This window comes from Vombatus ursinus, unplaced genomic scaffold (assembly GCF_900497805.2).
Source record: "Vombatus ursinus unplaced genomic scaffold, bare-nosed wombat genome assembly UNPS02014832.1, whole genome shotgun sequence".
Classification (NCBI taxonomy): Eukaryota; Metazoa; Chordata; class Mammalia; order Diprotodontia; family Vombatidae; genus Vombatus; species Vombatus ursinus.
In genome coordinates, this window is record NW_020954610.1 from 60,902,864 (window position 1) to 60,925,823 (window position 22,960).

General features: G+C 40.8%; 1 protein-coding gene and 1 pseudogene across 1 annotated transcript in view; one reads left to right on the forward strand and one right to left on the reverse strand.

Annotated features, from left to right (window-relative positions):
- Nucleotides 1-7,093: 7,093 nt before the first annotated feature.
- The window catches only part of HS3ST2 (heparan sulfate-glucosamine 3-sulfotransferase 2), a 144,095-nt gene continuing 128,228 nt past the window's right edge, over nucleotides 7,094-22,960 (reverse strand). The window contains exon 2 of the mRNA XM_027839418.1: nucleotides 7,094-8,629. Coding sequence (XP_027695219.1) covers nucleotides 8,011-8,629 — 619 coding nt within the window. The 3' untranslated portion in view covers nucleotides 7,094-8,010. The remainder of the gene's footprint in view (nucleotides 8,630-22,960) is intronic.
- Nucleotides 20,443-21,366, forward strand: LOC114025900 (annotated as a pseudogene).

A 22,960-nucleotide genomic window follows, 5' to 3' on the forward strand; every position in this document is an offset into this window, starting at 1 on the left:
TGGGAGGAGTTTTCTGTTTCTTCCTCCTTTCTTTGTAGTGCTATCACAAATATGTAAGCTTCTGTTTGGATTGCAAACTCTTTGTGCTTGTGTAGGGTTCCATATACACGTTCATTTCTCTTATAATTAATCCACTTGCAACATATCTCATGGACTTGTGATATTGTTTTTGGATAACAGGGTTAAGCATGGTGACAGTAAGAGTTTTTTGGGGGGCTATAGAACCATCTTTGATGTATTCCCAGACTCCCCTTCCCTTCAACTTGGAAAAGCAGACTCACAGTCCAGGAGATCTACCACAACTAAAGGCACAGGGCCTACAGGCAGGGGCTGTAAGATGGCACCCTGAGGGGCACCCAGCTGGAAACAAAGCCATATGGTAGAGGTTGGCCACATGTCAGCCAAGTCACATACTATGTCAGGTCAAAGCTATTGAACATATATCAGTCAGGAGAGGATTTAAAGAATAAGTTTTCTCAGGGAACCTTTGCTCTATATTTGCCAGTAAAAAGTGGGCATAAAAGACTGGTGGGAAAATTAGAGGGGATCCAATTTCCCTGGGCCTTAGTTTGCCTCTCCCCCTGCTTCAGGCTGTTGCCCTCTCAGCAGTGCCACTATGGTGGGATGGGGAAGAGGGGAAAGAAAAGCACTGGAAGTAGATCATCTAGGTTTGAAATGTGGCAAAAGGCCAGAGACTGAGTCTTGTTTCCTCAGTTCCTTCCCGGCATAGCTGTGGGCAAAGTCTTCTTGAGATAAACATCATCTACCAAGATGAAGATAACACATCCTTACCTGCTAGTGCCCTCCCCACCAAATTTGTCTTATATTTATTTTGAACACACTTATTTCTTTTCAAGTTGTCTCACTGATAGAATGTAAGTTTTTGGAGGGCAGAGATTGTTTCTTTGTTTATTTTTTTCTTTGTATCCCAGCACCTAGTATAGTGCCTGGCACATAGTACACACTTAATAAATGCTTGTTGGTTGATGGATTGATTAAATCCTTACAATCATAGAAGGTCCAACCTGGGATGGGCCTTAAAGATCATCTAATCTATCCTTCTTATTTTACAGAGAAAAAGTAAATGCAGATCAGAGGGGGAATGGACGTGCCCGTGGGTCACAGATCCATTAAGAGGAAGAGCTGAGATTAGACCCTGGATCTCCTGGTTCCCAGCCAACTGTGCTTTCTAGTATACCATACTTCCTCTGTCATGAAGGAAAGTGGACAAATTTTTTAAAAATATATCTCTTTTCCCTAGGCTCCAAAGTAAACTCAGCTATGCACATACTCACCTTCCCAGAGGCTAAATGAAATGTAATAAATTTTTTTCTCCCTAATAATCCCTGTTTGATTAGTATTTATAGGCACTTGGGGTGGGGGTAGATGATGGGGGGTTCCAAAAGTCTCAGTTTTGGAGGTATTCTACTTCTAGCATTCCAGTGATGTAGCATTGGGAAGGGGTGGGTGTATCTGTGAGGGGAGAGAACAGAATGGTTTTCCAATGAAGAATATGACTCTTGAAGATGACTGGGGAAATGCTGGTGGTGTAGTTTTCTTTTTTGCTTTTGTTTGTTTTGTTTATTTGAAAAATAGTTTTGCATAAAGACAACTTCTTTCTTCATACCAGATAGAAATGAAATGAAATATGCTTGTTGCCATGTTTTAGTTTGGGGTTTGTGGGAATCAGGAAACCTGGGTTCTAACACCAGCTTTGCTACTTATGAGTTGTGTAACCATGGGTAAACTCCTTATCCTGTCTCTCTGAGTCTTAATTTTCCTCATCTGTAAAATGGGGAGAATAATTTTTATCCTATCAACCTCACAGGTTGTTATGAGGATCAAATGAGATAATAGATTAAAAAGAAGCTCCATGAGGGCAGAAAACTGTTAAAATTTTATTTTGTATCCCCAGTGCCTTGCAGAGTACCTTGAACATAATAAGCATTTTTAAGAGTGTGTTGAATTTGTTGACTTAATGCATGTAATATTATTACTGTCATCATTGTTGAATTTAAGAATGATGATGCTTTCCTCTAAGAAATGTTCTATTGCTTTTTTTCCAAGTCAAGCTGGATGATTTCTGTTGTCAGAAAATACGACTAACCTGTTTCTCTTCTTGCCTTACTTCCCAGAAAACGCAGAGCTAAATTTAAGACGTAAGTACTATAACAACTCAGGTTGTCCAAATTGTGGTCTTTTCAAAGAAATTAGTGGAATGACTCTCCATTTGAAAGAAAGCAGTGAGCTGTCTGTCAGAGTCACTCAGGGAAATGCCAAGACGGGAACTCCTAGAACTGGCCGTATTGAGGTAAGTTGGAAAGGGTTGGGGAGGAGTGGAAGTCTGTGTTTGAAGTGGAGGGGATGTTCACTGGGACAACTAAACCAATATAGATACTCAGTGAGTGTGGCTGAGCATAAGCTGAGGGCATAGTTCTGACAGAATAGGGCTCTGCATAAGCCTGCAAAATCCTATCAGGAAATGAAACCCAGCAGATTACATGGGGTAGGCAAATAAATCATTTCACAGAGTCTCAGGTTTGGCAGGGACTTCAGAGACTATCTAGTACATACTATATTTGAACAAGAATTCCTACTTTGACAAGTGGTTGTTCAGATGCTGCTTGAACCCCTCTACCATGGGAGAACCCACTACTTTCCAAGATAGCCCATTCCACATTTGCATAGCTTGGATGGTTAGGAAGCTTTTTCTTACATTGAGCCTCTCTGCAATTTCATCTGATCAATTACTCTTTGCTTCTCTGCACCTTACACTATTTGCTTCTACTTCTACCCTCACTTAGAACCAGTCTAAAGTTCTCTTCCATATGATAATCCTGCCTATACTTGAAGCCACCTATCCCTACTTCTAAGACCTGGACTTCAGTTGCTTCATCTCCAAAAAAAAAAAACAAAAACCCCAAAACCAAAACCAAAAAAACAAAAAAACCAAATGAACAAATAGAATGGACTAGCTTGGGTATTCTACGATTAGCACAGTTCCTGGAACATGGCAGGCACTGAATAAATGTTTATTGATTGATGATAAGCATTCCACCAATCAGCCACTGAACAAGAATTTGTTAAGTACTTACTATGTGCCAGGCATGGTGCTAGGTGTTGAGGATCTCTCCTCTGGGCTACGCACCCTAAGTTCCTTCAATGAGTCCAGATATGGCAAGGACTTCAGTCCCCAAACCATCTTGGCTATTCTCCTCTGGATTCATCCCTACATAATAATGCCTTTTATAAAATTTTGAACCCTAAAGCTGAATATAATATAGCACTTTAGACATAGTCTGACCTAGGCAGACTTCCCTTGTTTGGACATTTCTCTTTTTAATGTTGCCTTAATTTTTATTTGCATCTTTTGACTCTCATGTCATGCTGTTAAGAAGCCCAAACCACTTTTCAAATGAACTGTTGTTTACATCTCCTCCTGAAGCTGAGATTTTTATAGTTTGACTCATTTGAGTCAATCCATCATTCTAGCCTATTGAAGTCCTTTTGAACCCTGACATTATCATTTAATATATTAGCTATTCTCTCATAGCTTTGCCATCTATGACCTTATTCCCATGATTGATAAAAAAAATTTTAAACAGCTCAGAGCTAAAGACAGATTTTTGAGATATTCCACCAAGAGAACTCTCTCAAAGTTGCTATCAATTCAGTAATGTCATTGATTTTGATCTATCTATGCTTTAGGTCCAATCTTTTAACCAATTCACAATATGCCTAACTATGTAATATTCTAGACTAGTTCTCTCCATCTTGTCCAGAAGGATAGTAAGAACAATTTTGTCAAATGCTTCACTAAAATTTAGGTATACTATGTCTATAGCATTTCCCTAATCTATAAAATTATCCTGTCAGAAAGGGAAATGAGGTTAGACAGGCATTTCTACTTTCTAGATTTTTGTCAGGGATCCAAGTCCAATTCATTGCTTTAAAGTTTGCAGACTTTTTTTTCTCTTTTTCAAAATTAGGAATTTGCCCTTAGGAAAATAAACTTGAGCTGAAAGAGACTTTTGAGGTCATTTAGTCCAAACTCCTCATTTTGCAGATGAGGAAACTGAGGCATGGAGAGATTGAGTGATTTCCTCAGTGGTACAAGGAGTAAATGGCAGAATCTAGAAGCAAATTGGACCCCCGAGTCAGAATCTCAAGACTCTTTCTATTCTAGCACAGTGTGTCTGATTCCACAGTGTCATTCAAATTCACTATGATTTTTCAAAGATCATTGGGCATTGGCTTGCCAGGCATACCCATGGGTGTATTGGAGCCAGCTTGAAAAAGCATATGAGAACTGATTGTTAAAATTTCAATGTGATCATTCATACCTCAGAATCAGCAAAAATTGCATATCAGGGATTGATTTATTGTTTTGTTGATTGTCTAGACTTAAGAAAGCAATGGAGAAGAACATTAATAATGCAGATTAACCTTAAAAATGTGTCCTGTAGTACTTCCTCCACCCCCAAGAGAGTCAATTGTTAAACAATTACAGGGACACTTCTGCTTATATTCACTAGTTTCTTCAGTATTCTGGGATTCAATTCCTCTGCACCTGGTAACCTAAATGCATTCAGAGTAAGTAGTTGTTCTCTTCCAATCTCCCCAATTGTGTTGGGCTTTAACTCACCGCTAACCATTTTTGTTCTATTCTCCTTTGGTAGATCATTTGTCTGGCTTGGTAGACAAGGAATTGAGTAGTTCTGCCTTCTACTCCATGGTTCTACCACAATATCTTTTAGTAGACCACAGTCTGGGGTTAAACTGTTGTTTAAATTTCTTCTTCTTTTTTTTTTTTTGGTTAGGCAATGGGGTTAAGTGACTTGCCCAGGGTCACGCAGCTAGTGAGTGTTATGTGTCTGAGGCTGGATTTGAACTCAGGTCCTCCTGAATCCAGGTCCGGTGCTCTATCCACTGCACCACTTAGCTGCCCCCTGTTTAAACTTCTTAAAGATTTTTTTTAAAGCACTTAGCATCTTTCATTTGCATGTACTCAATGAATTCAATAAATACAACCTCAGAGATCTTGATTGGTAATTAGTAGAGGTTAATGTACGTACTTGCAAGTAGTAAAACTGCATTTGCAAATGTGTTTAATTTGAACTGGCCTATTCCTCTCCCTAATAAAACCAGACCCAATGGATGTAGTTTCATCTACTTTTTCTCTTTCTTCTTCCTCTGTTTTCCTCCTTCCTTTTCATTGTTTATTATGTGTAGCTAATTTATTATGTGTAGCTATGTGTAGTAATTCCCCCTTGTTCCTGACAGTATTGAATTTGTAATGTGTTGTTAGCGCTCCCACTGACCCAGAAGAATGTAGAATGTCAGAATTAGAAGGAATTTCCAAAGCCATCCAGTTCAACTCAAACCTAAGCAAGAGGATCTTCAATACAATTACCCCATCACATGGTCAACCAGCATCTATGTGAGCAATCCCAGTGTATATGGGAAATCATGTATGCTCTATGATGTAATGGTAATATCACTGGAATTAGGAGGATGTGGGTTGGATTACTATGACCCCATTGGATAAGTCACATATATGCTTATGAGCCTTAATTTCCTCATCTGTAAAATGGGAATAATAAAATAGGCACTATCTAATTCACAGGCTTCTTATGGAGAAAGTACTTTGTAAATATGAATTAATATTAATATTAACTGGCATTTACATATCATCTTAAGGTTTTCAAAGTGTTTTACAAATACTACCTTATTTCATTCTCATCATAACATTGAGAATTAGATGCTATTATTATTCCCTTTTTTCAGATGAAGAAACTGAGGCAGTTTGGCCTGAGGCCAAACTCAGGTGGATAGACCTTGTGTGCCCAGGGTCACATAGCTAGTAAATGTGTGAGACTGGATTTGAACTCAAATCTTTCTCTCTATCCACTGTGCTACCTGTGTTATCATTGTCATTGTTATAATAGTAATACCTGCATGAGAAATAACCCATTCCACTCTTGAACAGCTCTAATTGTCTAGAATTTGTTCCTTATGTTGAGCCCAAACCCTCCTCCCTGCAACTTCTACCTATTGGTCCTCATTCTGACCTCTGGGAGCAAGTAAAATAGGTGCAATCTTCCTAAGGAATTCCTTCTCTCTCTCTTTCTCTAACTAGGTTATACCCAACCTTTTATGATGGCCAAAGTCTGCTTTGATGGGGGGGGTGGTAAAACGGTACCCAGGAGTGTGAGGAAAGCCCCTTAATAACCAAATGTGCCCTGCCCGTTTTCCCATCCCTAGCTTCTAGTCTACTGGTCTACTAGGGGACAGAGGGGTCCTCAGTCCAAAGTCCTCCATCATCTCTAACAACTTCTTGAATTCTATTGAAACAGACTACAGAGGTGACTAAGTCCTTGGGGGTGAAACTGTCATAAGTACATTACCTAGGGAAAGGCAGCCAGTCCTTTGACTTCCTTCCTGCTAGTTTGTTGGTTTAGTGAGACCAAGAACGGTTCTGGGACTAATGTCTGAGATTTCCCCCCATTCCCCTTCCCCCTCTTAAGTCAGTCAGATCTTAAAATTCCCTGGACTTTTTTCCTTGGCCAATAAAGAAGAAAGAAAAGTCAAGGGATGGATATATATCTATATCTATACATATCATGTGTGTATGTATGTATGTATGTATGTAGATAGAGAGAGGAGGGAGGGGGGAGGAGAGACAGAGACAGAGAGGGTGAGAGTGGGAGATACACATTGAGAGAGAGAGAAACAGACAGACAGAGGTGTCTTGGCCACTCTGAAGTGCTATGAAGGCAGTAGTGAGGGGATCTGAAGGGGAAGGAGGACTGTGGGTCCTGGTTATACCCTTCTTGTACTTGGCTAGTATCATGGACTGCAGTGATACTTCTGATGTCAATCTTTCCACCCCCTACTTTTGCCAACCCAGATCTATAGCTCACAATCAGCTTTGCCAGCCAAGAGCTACCCCCAACCCGTGCCCTTGCTTTCTGGCATGACCCCTAAGGCAAATTTATCTTCCTATTCATTGCATTGTTAATGATGATGGCATGCCCAAATTTACCAAAAACTGTCCTGAAGGGGAAAAAAAAGCACATTGTTAAGGACGAGAGAGAGAGAGAGAGAGCCATCTTTATTTCACATGAACAAGCATGAATTACATGCTGAACAAGAATACTAGTGCCAGTGAAGTACCCGTAACCACAAAAATCTGTGCTTTATTCACAGGACCAGCTATCATCACAATGTGGCTTTCAAAGACATTGCTTTCCAGACATCTCCATTATTATCTTCATGGTCCCAGGTTTCTCTCAGAGATCAAGAGCTCAGCCTTCCTGGGTATGATGAGAGTCCTTCCTTTCTCTAACTCCTGGTGGTAGAGGACAGGGCAGGAAGGTTGCTCTCAGGGATCTGGAAGGTGTGGGGTGGGGCTATGATGGAAGGATTCTTCTTTTCCCCCAGACTGTATTGGGAGGTCTGAGCCAGTGAACTCTCCATGGGCATAAAGGGTAGGCACATGCCAATTAGGAACTGAGTTTACAAAGCCCATTTCTGTGTAGACAGCAATGGGGATACACTGGTGTATACATAGCAATATATTTGTAATCGCTGGGAAAATTCATTTTCTTCACAGGCAGGTTGTCCAGGACTGCCCCTTTACTGCAGGGAAGTCATACCCATCCTGTTTTAAAGGGCTCTGTGGGTGACTCCCATGTGGCAGAAACAGGTCCAAAGGTAAACAGGAACCTTGTTGGACCAGGGACAGACCTGCCTTGATTTCCTTTTTTAGGAGATCTGGCAGGTCAGAAAAGGCCAGATTGGTTTCCCCTAGCCTTTTTAGCCCCAGAAAGGTTTGGCTGTCCTATGGTTGTGTTGAGGGTGAGGGGAAGGAAGGATGAGGTGATATGAGGCATTAGGTAACATGGAACTCATGGGTAAGTGTGTGATGGTGGTGGCAGGGAGTAGAACATGTGTACTCAAGAGCTATCCTCATTGAAGCCTGAAGAGTACACTCCCATCACAAGTTGTTTATTCCCACCTGAAGTCCTGCCCAACAGTTTCATAAAATTTAATATTATATGGTCTATAAAAGTCTCGGAGCTGGTCTATCACCTCAGGGTCTATCTGTACATGAGTTCTCCCTTTGGATTTTCCCAGACAGCGGGGAAGAATGCTGCTTTCTGTTTTTTTCAAGCAAGGGAAGCCTTTGGTCTTGTTGAAATAGAAGTGCTTATCTGTGATGACCCTTTTAATGCCCAGGAAGTCCTGGACTCTGCCCATCTCCCCAGCAGGGTCTGTGATGAGGCGCTCACCACTGACAAAGTGGATCTGGGCCAGTGGAAAGTACTGAAGCCAACTCTCTAGGTGCACCACATACATGCCTATGCGGATGGCATTCCAAGACATATCCACGAGTCCCAGGCTCCGGTTGCGGAAGGAGAGCCCCTCAAAGGTTGGGATGTCTGGCTTTTTGGAAAGAGTCTGAGTGTAATCTGAGATAGCCCTTGTCACAGGGTTTCGGACAACCACAATCAGTTTGGTATCTCGGGACATATTGAAAATCCTCCTTGGGGCTTCCTTGGTGACAAAGTAGCTGGGTGTTTTCTCCATTGTAATTTGACTTTCAAGTGTCCTGGGCATGAGGCTTCTGCAAAGAAAAGACACACATAGTCAGATCCTAGTGGGCATGCATATTCAACCCAAGACCTATTCATTTTATTTTTCTGAGATTCTATGGCTCTTAAGAAAGACCATAGTGTATTCTATTTAGTTCTTAGCAAGTAGAAAACATCTCTTTCCTATCAGATAGATAGAAGGAAGGAAAGAAAGAAAGAAAGAGGAAGAGAGAGAAAGGAAGAAAGGATGAAAGAGAAAGAGAAAAAGAAAAGAAGGAAGGGAAAAGGGAAGGGAGGGAGGGAAGAAGAGAGGGAAGAAAAGAGAGGAAGAAAAAAGGAAAGAAAGAAAGAAAAGAGGAAAGAAAGGAGGAAGGAAAAAGGAAAGAAAGAAGGAAAGAGAAAGAAAGAAGGAGAGAGAAAGAAAAAAGAAAAATAAAGAAGGAAAGAAAGAAACAATGGAAGAAAGGGAGAAGGGAAGAAAGAAAGGAGAGAGAGAGAAAAGGAGAGAGAAAGAAGGGAATGGATGAAAGAAAGAAAAAGAAAGAGAAAAGAATAAAGAAAAGATTTCTTTTCCTCCACTAAGAATGAAGATACCTATTTGATCAGATTCTTGGACCAGCCCAAGGCCAGCCTAAAGATGTAAAGTTATGAAGTCAGCAAAGTGTGCCTTCATTCTATTCAATATGATGACAAATTTTGACTCCAAAAGACTGATGGTGAAATGTACCTCCCCCTCTTGGCAGAGAGGTGGAGGAATTGGATATAGAGTGAATGTATATGTTGTTAAACTTGGATAAGTTCAAGGTCAGTTTGGTTTAATTATATTTCTGTGTTGCACAGGAAAGTTCTTGATGTTCTACTCCCTCGGTCATGAAGGTTTAGAGGCTCCTAGATGTCTGTAGGATAAAATGCAAACTCCTCTTTTTGGCTTTTGAAGCCTTTTCCAATTTGGTTCCAGCTTCTTTTGGGTGTATGTGGTGATAACTACACATTCATCTCCATCATACATTAATGTGACTTATTTACCCTTCTCTTGGCAGGACATTCAAATTTCTACTTCTCTGCTGTCACCCAGGCTGTCCCCTATATCTAAAATGCTTTCCCTCCTCAACTTCATGTTTTGGAACCCCTAGCTACTTTCTAGGATCAGTTTATATGTCACATCTTTGAAGAGTTATTTCCTGCTTCCTTCACTTATTATTGTCATTTAAAATTTTATATGCCCCCTCACTAGAATGTATTCTCTTTGAAGGCAGGAATTATCCCACTTCTGTATTTTGTATCTCCATTGTCTAGCAAAATTTGTGCCTGGTAAGTGTTTTTAGAAAGTGATGGTGATGCAGGAAAAAAATGTCTTTTTACACACCTAGCCTCTCCCTTTACCTTTTTCCCTTGCTTACATAGGTCACTATCATTCTTATACCCTTGTTTTCAAACACTTGTTTTCTCTGTAAATTATTAATTTTTTGGTCAAGATATGAGCTTTTTTGGAAATCAGTTCTGCTAAACCTATCTACATCTGATCTTGTGTATATGGAAAAGGTTGTTGCTAGGGGTGACCTGAACAGGGGAAGGTGTTACTGAATCTTAATTTCATGTGATACCTATCCCAGCAACTGATCCAGGAGATTTATGATGGGAAGAAGTATGTTTCTTTTATCTTTAATCATTGAAATTTGGGAGCAGAAAACATCTCTCTATAGCACTTTAAGCATTTATATATTTTTTAAAAATTCTATTAATTTATTTTGATTTATCAACAATCACTTCCATATGCTTTTGAGTTTAAAATTTGTCTCTCCCTTCTTCCCCATCACCCTTCCCAAGATGGCACACAATCTGATATAGGCTATACATATACATTCCTATTAAACATATTTTCACATTAGTGATGTTGTAAGTAAAAATTAAAACCAATAGGAGGAACCACCAGAAAGAGGAAACAAAACTCAACAGAAGAAAAAAAATAGCAATACAAATTCCATAGTAATTTATTTGGATGTGGAGCATTTTCCATCACAGGCATTTGGAGATGTCTTAGATCCTTGTATTGCTGGAAAGGGTTAAGTTTATCAATATTAGTCATCTCACAATGTGGCTGTTACTGTATACAACGTTCTCTTGGTTCTGCTTGCTTCACTCAGCATCAGACCATACAAGTCTTTCCAGGTTTTTCTTAAGTCAGCCTGTTCATCATTTCTTTTAGCACAATAATATTCCATTACATTCATATACCAGAACTAAACACTTATATCTTCATAGCACTTGAATACTATATTATTTAAATTATTACTTTCCTAATCACAATAATCCTGTGAGGTAGCTAATACAAGTATTATTCTCCTGATTTTACAAGTGAGGAAACTGACTCACACAGAGGTTGCATGACTTGCTCAATATCCCTTCCACACTGTCAGAACAGGGACTCTGACTCATGTCTTTTAACTCTGAGACCAATGTGCTTTCTACTATACCATTTTCTCTGTCTCTCTCTATGTCTTTTTCTGTGTCTATCTTTTTCTGTCTGTCTTCTCCTTCCTCCCCTCTCTCCTTCTCTTTCCCCCATCAAGAGAAAAAGCTCTTTGTGGGCAAGGGCTGTCTCATGTATATGTTTGTACATCCAATGTCTAGCACTGGCACATGATAGATACTTAATACTTATTCGTTAATTATGATAAAAAGTGTCAGTCATTGAGGCATATCTTATCATTGAGGCATAGCTACAACCTTTCCTTTTTTGCTTCTGGGGGGGGGAGAGAGGAAGAAAAGGAGGAGGAGTAGGAAGAAGAGGACGAGGAGGAGGAGGGTATGGAGGGCAAGGAGGACGATCAGAGGGAATGGAAGATATATCTGAGCTGGACAGGATAACTGAGGATAGATACTTTTTAATGACTTCTAAGTGGCTCATCAGAGAATACTATTCTTGTCGTTGTTATGAAGATACAGCATTAATATTCTGATGTCAGGCTGGTCTCAAGTCCTAAGTTTGGAAGCACTATTGTACTGGAACCCAGTTTCAGTGTTGGGAGAGGCTTGAATCCAATATAAAGATTCAGGCTGAGTAAGAAGGAAACATTCTAATCAAGCCGATAAGACCATGCTTAGATTAAGATGAAACTGAAACATTAAAACCTTTTAAATATTTCAAAAGTTTTTAATACAATCATCTAAACTCCTATTTAACATTTATGTTTATCTGTTCTGTTAAAGATACAATTATTAAATACACATTGGTAAAGTGTTATTCTAGGGATCAGGAATGGATAAAAAGAAATACAATGCACAGTCCCTCCTGTCGGGGAGCTTACAATTGTTTAAGGGAGATAAAACATATAGATGACTAAGGATAAAACAAAATACAATATGACAATTGTTGGCTATATACTCTTTCCTCCTGTGGTTGGGCAAGTGATGTATAGTTACTTGACATTAAAACTGTCTTATGAGGATTTGTAGATTTCCTCTTGAAATGGAAAAAGCAGGATGAAAAGGTAGTATGATCATTGACTGAGCTAAACAATCATAACCAAAAGTCTACTAAACAGTTATTGCTAGGTCATTAAGAACAAGCCACTCAAATGGTCTTCTGAAAACTACTAATTGATTTTTAAAAAGCAATATAATAAAAAAATGGAAATAGAATTCTAATAAACTGTCCAATAAGCACAAAAATTTTGCTATTTGTTAGCAGATTAACATTCATCATGTCTAGTGGAAACATAGATGAGAGGAGTAGAATAAGAAAAGAGTAGGCTGAGTTTAAATCAATCAACAAGCATTTATTAAGTGTCTACAATGTGTCAGACACTGTGCTAGAGGTTAGAGTTGAAATATAAAAGTGGCACAGTCCCTATTCACAAGGAGCTTACATTCTGAGACAGAATTTGTTTATTGTTTTAAGTTTTACAAAGCATTTCCTTTACCATAATTCTGTGGTAATGCAAATATAATTATTTCCTGATGAGACTATTAAGACCAAGAGAGGTAAATAACTCTAGTCCAAGTAAATTTCAGAATTAAGTTATGAATTTAGGTCTTCTGACTCCAAATGCTGTGCATAAAGAAAGTGCTATGTGATTTCTGAGGAAGGACAGATTATTTCTGAATGGGAAGATCTGGAAGGCTTCTTGGAAGAATTGGCTTTTGAACATGATTTAGTTGGATATTTTCAACAGAGAGGGTTGTGTGTGGTTGGAGAGGAAGGGCATTCCAGGCCTAAAGAAAGGAATGAACAAAATCATAGTCACGAGAAGGTATGGCGTATATTGTAGTGACAAAGAATAGTCCAGATTGGCTGGAGTATACAGTATAGGGGTGGGGAGTGGGAGGGGCTGATAGAAGAGAAAAATAGTTTGAGACAAAACTGGAAAGGTAGAGAAGCTTATACTTGACTTCCAGACAAAGGAGTTTGGATTTTATTCGGTAGATAATAGAGAGGCGTAGAAGGATTTTGAGCACAGTAGTGACATAAACAGATGTGTGCCATTGCTCAAACAAAATACTCAATCTCCAGGCTCCGGGCATTTTCACTGGACATTTCCCATGTCTGGAATGCTGTCCCTCCTTATTTCCACCTCCTGGCTTCCCTGGCTTCCCTCAAGTCCCAACTAAGATCCCACTTTCCGTGAGAAGTCTTTCCCAATCTCCCTTAAGGCTGATTTCTTCCTTTTATTGATCACCTCCAATATGCAACTTGTTTATACAGTTGTTTTCATGTTATTTCCCCCATCAGACTGTGAGCTCCTCGACAGGGACAATCTTGCTTTTCTTTGCAATCTTTCCCCACCACGGTGAGCACAGTGATTGATTCGTAGTAGATACATAATAAATGCCAGTTTGACTGACAAACTGATTGTGCATAAAGACTATAATCTAGCATCAGTGTACAGGATGGATTGGAAGGGGAAAGAGAGTAAAGACCTGAGGATTTGTTGGGAAGTGAATATAATAGTTAAAGTGAGAGGTTATGAGGGCTTAAATTATGGCGGTGATGGGAATAGAAGGAGAGGGGTGAATTTCCATGAAAGACACTGAAGAAACCACTTCCCCAGAGCTGGGTAAGAAGCCAGGATGGTTCTTGATTCTTTACTGTGGGCTATGGGTTTAAGCAGTTGGCCTGAAATTGGGGTTCAGATTGTGTTTTCACCTAATGAGTAGAAGTACTAGTTTTTGCCTGGGGACCAGGATGGCTTTAATGTTGGTGAGTGTGTCCTGGTTATCACTTCAGTGGGGATTGGTAGCAAGGGACACCTACTCTCTGCTGAAGGACAATCTCAGTCTTATTATTCAGGGGAAGAGGACTATGGCTAGAGCAGAACAGAAGGTAAGAGCTAAGGTTTACTAGCTTTGTTCCAGCAACTTGTCCTGCATTCATTTCTCTTCCTCTGCCATGGTATATTGAAGGCTGTCCATAGGGGCTACATTAGCTATAAGTAAGAAGCAGGGGGATGTCACCTTCACAGCTACAGAGCAAGCAGCTTGCTGAGGCCTGGGTATGTTCTGCAGCAGTGAGAATGCTATAGATATCACATCTGTCAGTAGCACCTGGTCCTGCTCCTCATCAGCACCTATGTTATCAGCTGTTGAACTCCCCTTGCCAATACCCTTGTTGCTTTGCAGAAGTCTTTCTTTACTCACACATATTTTCTGAGTTTTCTGCAGGATCCCCAAGATGACATGCCTTTTATCTCTTCTCTGGTAATTCATAGTCAAGTGCACCCAAGGCAGAGCCATAACTAGCAATTTTTATACCTGGGACAAGGACCACAACACAATAGATGTATTTGGCATAGCACATAACCCTCTTCAACTTAGTAAAACAAATTTAGTTGTGGGAAGAGCAGGGCAGAGCCTGGCTAAGGAGGAGCACACCTGGGGATGCAACAGCAGAGTGAGGGGGACAGGAAGCCCAGTTGGTAGTTTCATGTTTTAGTTAATTATCCTTGCTAAGTAGGTGTTAAGTTCTGTTGTTCCTATAAAGACCACAGCACCATAAATTTGGAACTCCAGGGCAAAACCCTAGTTATTCTACCTTAGTTATGACTCTTCAAATAGGGAACTCTCAGTGTATACAGATTTATTTCACTGACTGGCAACAAGAGAGAATGACTACCATAAAAGGTCCTTCCTAGATAAACTAATCAAGGGCAAAGAAATCTGGTCAGAATCAATCTTGGGGTTGTGTAGGAGCCAAAATATGGGGCATGAAATTCAATAATTCAATTCAATCAACATTTGTTGAACACCTTCTGTGTACAGGGCATTGTGTTAGGTGCTAGGAGAGATACAAAATTTAAATTAGATGTAATCTTCACTTTCATTGATCTTATAGCCCTATAGAGTTATACCAGAGACTCAAATAATTATGACTAAATAATACATACAGGTTTGACCATGATACCCTCTCTCTTCAATGAACTTCAGTAGTGCCCAATTGCTTCCAGAATCAAATATAAAACCCTTGGTATTGGCTTTTTTTGGGGGGGGTGAGGCAATTGGGTTAAGTGACTTGCCCAAGATCACACAGCTACTAAGTGTCAAGTGTCTGGTCTGAGACTGGATTTGAACCCAGGTTCTCCTGACTCAAGGGCTGGTGCTTTATCCACTGTACCACCTAGCTGCCCCATTGATATTGGCTTTTAAAGCCCTCCATAACCTATCCTTTCCTACTGTTTCAGTTTTCTTACTTTTTATATACCCTCTTCACCTCCAACACTCTGTGACTTAGAGATGCTGGCCTTCTTTTGGTTCCTTGCACTACACACTCTATCTTTCAACTGCAAGCATTGTAACATGCTGTCGCCTGTCTGGGTCTAGAACTCCCTCCCTCATTTCTGCCTCCTAACTTCTTTGACCTCTCTGAAGTCTCAACTAACTTTTAGCCTTCTACAAGAAGCTTTTCCTGATCTGCCTTAATGCTGGTGCCTTCCCTCTGAGCTTGGCTACAATTTATCCTGTCTCTATCTTGTTGGCACTTAGTTCTTTGCATCTTGTCTCCCCCTTTAGACTGTAAGCTCCTTGAGAGCAGGGACTGTCTTTTACTTTTCCTTGTATCCTCAGCACTTAGAACAGTGTGGCACATAGTAGATACTTAATAAATACCTGTTGACTTAACTAAGTATATTAGAATAATGCAATGGATTATATGATATTGAAAGAAAGACAAGTCATAACTGCTATGGGGGAAAGGGATCAGGGATGGCTTCCTGAGAAGGTGGCATTTGATTTAAACTTTAAAACTTGAGGGGCAGCTAGATGGCACAGTGCCGGCCCTGGAGTCAGGAGGACTCAAGTTCAAATCGAGCCTCAGACATTTACTAGCTGGGTGACCCTGGGCAAGTCACTTAATTCTGATTGTCTTGCCAAACAAAATAACATAAAATAAAAATAAAAATAAAACTTGAGTTGGAATCCAACAAGCTGAGGGGTGGGGAGGGTGTCCTTAACATATCCTTAACAGTATCAGCAAAGGAGTGTAGGCAGGAAAGCATAAGGTATGTGTGCAGGGCAGTTATGAGTCCATTTGGACTCAAGTGTAGAGTCTGTGGAAGGCAAATGTAGGGGAAAGAAGGCAATTTTACAAGTTAGGATATGGAGCAAAAGAAAATGAAAGGTCTCTGAAGGAGTTTTGGGTTTAGCTATAAGTGAACAGGCCCGAGCATGGCAAATTGCCAGTTAGTGCAGGCCAGTCTGGACAGGAGTTGGAGAGAGGATCATGTCAATATAGTCAGGCAGCCTATTGCCCAAAAGTGACCATTAAAACTGTAATGTGTTTAGAAATGTCTTTGTTTAAAAGTCAAGTACATAGGTAATTCATTGCTCAGCATGTGAGACTCTGGGACCGCCAGCTCTAAAGATACACATGGAGGAGCCTGGATGAGGGAAAGTAACTCAGAGTAACATAAATGGGAATTCTCTTTACTACAAGGGAAATACATTTTGATTGGGAGCTGACCTCAGGGCTGTAAGGACACTGTCATCTGAGGCTAATTTAATTGGGAGTGGGGGAGGTTGGACCATGAGGTCCAAGGACTCCATTCTAGCTCATTGTTTGTACTGGGGCTTTCCTGTGCCCAGACTGTACGTGGTACAAAGGAACATGGCTCCCTTCCCTGCTGATGTATTCCTGGCACTTGCGCAGAGCCAAGATGGCGGAGGGAAAGCAGTAACTGTCTTGAGCTCTCTCCCAAAGTCCTCCAAATACCTAAAAAAATGGCTCTAAACAAATTCTAAAGCAGCAGAAACCACAAAAAGACAGAGTGAAACAAATTTCCAGCCAAAGACAGCCTGGATGGTTGATCAGAAAGGTATATCGCGCCGGGCTGGGAGAGGAGCGCAGTTCGGTATGGGCGCACAGGCCGCAGCAACCTGGGAGCAGGCCTCAGAGGACTGAATTGCGGACAGCTGTGGTGGTTTCCAGACTTCTCAACCCCTGAATGCCAAAGACACCTTAGAAGATCAGTGGGAAAAGTCTGTGTCTACAGTGAGAGAGGAGCTAGGTCTCAGCCGCAAATCTCAAGCACGGCCTGGGGTTGCAGCTTTTTCCTGAGCTTCAGGCCCACAGACTGAGGGGGAATTGAGTGGCTGATCAGAGGGGGATTGCAGGGATCTCTCTGCTGGTGCAGGATTCTCTTGCTTTGCCCATGCTTGGATCTGGGTCACAGTTCTGAGGGGCGGTCCTGGGGCGAGGAGGAGTGCTGGTGTGGTGGAGCTTGCTGCGGCTGTGGAGAGGAAACACCTCACCCCTTATCATAGCACCTTGGAAGAACTGAAAATTTACAGGTCCCTAGAAGTACCTCTGAAAACAGCTGTACAAACCCCCAAAGCTTGGGACAGTACACTCTTCACATTGGAAGCAGACTTTTATCTTAACAAAGAGTTTAAAACTCAAGTAATGGGCCAGGATCATGAGTAAGCAGCGCAAAAAGAGTCAGACTATATTATCTTACTTTGGTGAAAAAGAAGATCAAAACATACAACCAGAAAAAGACAACAAAGCCAAAGCTCCTACATCCAAACCCTCCAAGAAAAATATGAATCAGTCCCAGGCCTTGGAAGAGCTCAAAAGGGATTTTGAGAAGCAAGTAAGAGAAATAGAGGAAAAACTGAGAGTGATGCAAGAAAATCATGAAAAACAAGTCAACAGCTTACTAAAGGAGACACAAAAAAATACTGAAGAAAATAACACCTTAAAAAATAGCCTAACCCAAACGGCAAAAGAGGTCCAAAAAGCCAATGAGGAGAAGAATGCCCTAAAAAGCAAAATTGGCCAAATGGAAAAGGAAGTCCAAAAGATTACTGAAGAAAATACTTCCTTAAAAATTAGAATAGAGCAATTGGAAACTAGTGACTTTATGAGAAATCAAGACACTGTAAAACAAATCCAAAAGAATGAAAAATTAGAAAACAATGTGAACTATCTCATTAGAAAAATAACTGACCTGGAAAATAGATCCAGGAGAGAGAATTTTAAAATTATTCAATTATCTGAAAGCCACAATCAAAAAAAGAGCCTAGACATCATCTTTCAAGAAATTATCCAGGAAAACTGTCCTGATATTTTAGAACGAGAGGGCAAAATAGAAATTGAAAGAATCCACTGATCTCCTCCTGAAAGAGATCCCCAAAGGAAAACTCCTAGGAATATTGTAGCCAAATTCCAGAGTTCCCAGGTCAAGGAGAAAATATTACAAGCAGCCAGAAAGAAACAATTCAAGTGTTGTGGAAACACAATCAGGATAACACAAGATTTAGGTGCTTCTTCATTAAGGGACTCCAGGGCATTGAATATAATATTCCAAAGAGCAAAGGAGATAGGATTACAACCAAGCATCACCTACCCAGAAAAACTGAGTATAATCCTGCAGGGGAAAAAATGGTCATTCAGTGAAATAGAGGACTTTCAAGTATTCTTGATGAAAAGACCAAAGTTGAATAGAAAATTTGATTTTCAAATACAAGACTTGAGTGGAGCATGAAGAGGTAAACAGGAAAGAGAAAATAATAAGAGACTTATTAAGGTTAAACCGTTTACATTCCTGCAGAGAAAGATGATATTTGTAACTCATGAGTCCTTTGTAGTAGGGTAGTTGGAGGGGAAAAAATTATATGTATGTATATATAGATATAGATAGATAGATAGAGGGCACAGAGTGAGTTGAAAATGAAGGGGTCATATCTGGAGAATAAAATTAAGGGGTGAGAGAGGAATATACTAGGAGAAGGAGAAAGGGAGAGGTAGAATGGGGTAAATTATCCCACAAAAAAGACAGAAAAAAAGGGCTCTTACAGTGGAGGGGAAACGGGGGAAGGTAAGAGGGAATGAGTGAATCTTATTCTCCTAGGATTTGACTTAAGGAGGGAGTAACATACACACTCAATTGGGTGTGGAAATCTGTCTTACCCTACAGGAAAATAGGGGGGAAAGGGACAAGAGAGTAGGGGGATGATAGAGAGGAGGGCAGATTGGGAAAGGGGGTAATCAGAAGCAAATACTTCTGAGAAGGGACAGGGTCAAAAGAAAGAATAGAATAAATGGGGGGCAGGATAGGATTAAGGGAAATAGAGTTAGTTTTTCATAGCATGTCTACTATGGAAGTGTTTTGCATAACTGCACATGTATAACCTATATTGAGTTGCTTGCCTTTTCAATGAGGGTGGGTGGGGAGGGAAGAAGGGAGAAAATTTGGAACCCAAAATTTTAAAAGCACATGTTTAAAAAAAAGTTTTCACATGCAACTGGGAAATAAGAAATACAGGAAATGGGGTACAGAAATCCATCCTGCCCTACAGGAAAATTGAAGGGGAAGGGGATAAGAGAAGGGGGGGAGAGATAGAAGGGAAGGCAGACTAGGGGAAGGGGTATTTAGAATGCATGCCATCTTGGGGTGGGGGGAGGGGCAAGATGGGGTGAAAATTTGGAACTCAAAATCTTGTGGAAGTAAATGTTGAACAAAAATAAAAATTACCATAAAAAACTAAAAAAACTAGAAAATTGATTGTTCTAAAGGCTTAAAATCTGGCTGAAGACAGAAGGAACCTCAAAGATTATCTGGTCTATAACTAACCCAGAGCAAAAAATTCTCCTTTTTGAAAAGCCCCTGTAAGTAGCCATCCAATCTGAACTGGGAAATGAGGAAGTTCATTACCTCCAGTACACTCTTGAATAGCTCTGATTATTCAGAAGCTTTCCTCATGTTGAGTCAAAATCTGCCACCCTGTAACATCAACATGCTATTCCTAGATCTATTCTCCCTAAGGTCAAGTAGAATGAATGTAATCTCATTTCTATATGTTAGATCTTTGGGGCAACTAGGTGGCACAGTGGATAGAGCACCGGCCCTGGAGTAAGGAAGACCTGAGTTCAAATCTGACCTCAGGTACTTGACACTTATCAGCTGTGTGACCCTGGGCAAGTCACTTAACCTCATTGTCTAGCAAAAAACCAAACATACTAGACCTTCAAATATTTAAAGACAGTAATCATATTCCAATTCTCAAATATTCTCTTCTTCAATCTGAATATCCCAAAGTTTTCCAAATGAATGTCATAATCCTTGTACTTCCAATCCCTGTGCCATCTTGGTTATCCTCCTATGGATCCATTGCAACTTTTCAGCCTTTTCCTGAAAGTGTGAGTCCCTGGATTCTGCATTCTGTGTGCCTCTGTAATTCTTTGTTCACGATTGAGCTCCCTGTTCAGTCACATTCAATTCAACAGCCAACTCAGCAAACATTTAGCAAATACATGGGTCTGTTTAATTATGTCCTTTTTTCCTTTCTTCACTGACATAACTTGGGTTTGAGTCCTCAGAATTTCATTCCTGAGCAGAAAGCCAGTATCATCATGGTTGGATTTAAACCTACAGATGTGCCCCCAACAGCCACCGTAAAGTTCCTTAGGGCTGGCACTGCTGTCTGCCTCGCCGACCTCATCACCTTCCCCCTGGACACGGCCAAAGTCTGGCTGCAGATTCAGGGAGAGAGCCAGGGAGCCATCAGAGCTTCCTCTGCCACTGCCCAGTAACGGGGTGTCATGGGCAACATTCTGACTGTGGTGAAGACTGAAGGCCCTGGCAGCTTCTACAATGGGTTGGTGGCTGGTTACAGCACCAGGTGAGTTTTGCCTCTGTCCAAATTGGCCTCTATGACTCTGTCAAGCAATTCTACACCAAGGGATCAGAGCATGCAGGCACTGGGAGCCGCCTCCTGGCAGGCTGCATCACAGGGGTACTGGCAGTGGGCGTAGCCCAATCCACAGATGTGATGAAGGTACGTTTCCAGGCCCAGGCTCATGCAGGTGGCAGCCGGAGATACCAGGGCACAGTGGATGCCTACAAGACTATTGCCTGAGAGGAGGGGCTTCGGGGCCTATGGAAAGGAGCTTCACCCAATGTTGCCCGCAATGCTGTTGTCAACTGTACTGAGCTGGTGACCAGTGATCTCATCGAAGATGCCCTCCTGAAGGTCCACCTCATGACCTTCCATGTCACTTCACATCAGCCTTTGGGGCTGGCTTCTGCACCACCATCATTGCTTCCCCGTGGACGTGGTCAAGACGAGATACATTAACTCTGCCTCCAGCCAGTATGCTAGTGATGGCCACTGTGCCCTCACTATGCTTCGGAAGGATGGACCCCAAGCCTTCTACAAAGGGTTCATGCCTTCCTTCCTCTGCTTGGGCTCCTGGAATGTAGGGATGTTTGTTTCCTACGAGCAACTGAAACAGGCCCTGATGGCTGCTCACAGTTCCTGGGAAGCTCCTTTCTGAGCCCTCTCCTGCTAGCTTTCTGCCTGATGCCTATTCCCTTTGAGTCTAATCCCATCCTGCCTCTCCTCCCTCTCATTTTTCCCTATTCCTCTCCTTCCCTGCCTTAGCATTGAAGGATCCCCCTACACTCCTGCTTAGAGTTAGCCCCATTTAAACCTTCTCCAGCCCTCTTCTCCTGCCTTTGCATCCTTACTCCATTCTTAATCTCCTTACTTCTAATAAAGCCAAACAAGAACCCAGAAAAAAAAATTTCATTCCTGAAAGCTTCCCAAACTTCTTAGGACAACTTCCTTTGTAAGGTGTTGGGTTTTGGGACCCTACTTATCCTACAGAACTCTTTTCCCAAAGCCCAGGACACACATCATACTAGACAAGAGCATTCCTCACCATGAACCCTACAATAAGATATCATCATCATCATCATCTATTAGATAAATGGCAGGAACGACGCTAAGTGCTTTGCAATTATTATCTTACTTGATCCTCACAACAACCCTGGGAAGTAGATATTATTACCATCTTACAGGAAACTGAGGCAAACAGAGGTTAAATGACTTGCCCAGGATTAGACAGTTAGTGGATAGATTTGAACTCATGTATTCCTATTTCCAGGCCTGACTCTCTATCCACTGCTTACCAAAGTTCTAGATATTTATATTTTGGCAACCAGTCCTTCTTTATTGATTAGAATTAGTTCCAGAATATTTGGTCTTCCCTTGATTTCGCACTACCTCTTCTGCCCTGCCCTTGGTCACCTCCTCTGTTTTCTCAAAGATGAAGTTATCAGCAAGGCAAATCAAGAATTTATCAAATATTCTTCTCTTCACAAGGAGGCCTCTAACAAGTGCAGAGAGCTGAAGTTTTCCTTATCTCCATGCCTTTGACTTTGGGGAAAATGACAATGACAAGATAGTGATCTACCATGGTCACTTTTACTTATGCCATTTTGAAAAGTTCCTACCTAATATATTGTAATATAAAATATTGGTGCCTCCTTGAGAAGTGGCCTTTGGGGTCTCAGATCTGGGGAAAGACCTCAATTTAGAAAGGCCAAGGTCACCCACTGCATCCCAGGTCATTGCCAGTCACCTTGACCTTTGTCTTACCACTGGACATCACTGACTCTGGAGGAGAGAATGAGGCTGATGATTTTGTGCAGCTCTACCTCAGTTAAATTCAAATTCAAGCACAAGTCGAGACATTGTCCTCAACATCTCACTGATCCTCTTTGAGAACAAAGGAAGAGCAAACAACAGTAAAGTTTAGGTAATGAAAGAGAGTTAAAGGTCCTAATGAAAGTTACCAATTCTGTCCATTCAGTGCATAATTCTTAGCACAATTATGAGAGACAGTCTTCTGGAAAGGGGTTGGCTTTCAGGATTTGTTTATTAGTATTTAATTATAGGTACATGCACATACAACTCTTTACCTGGCCCAAAGATGCTAGAATGATACAAGGCAAAAGGAGTATTTAAAAAAAAAAAATATATATATATATATATAAATATACATATATGTGTGTTCATTATAGATATGTGTGTGCATGTATATATGTATGTTCACACACATATATTCAAGCACATATGTGTCTATA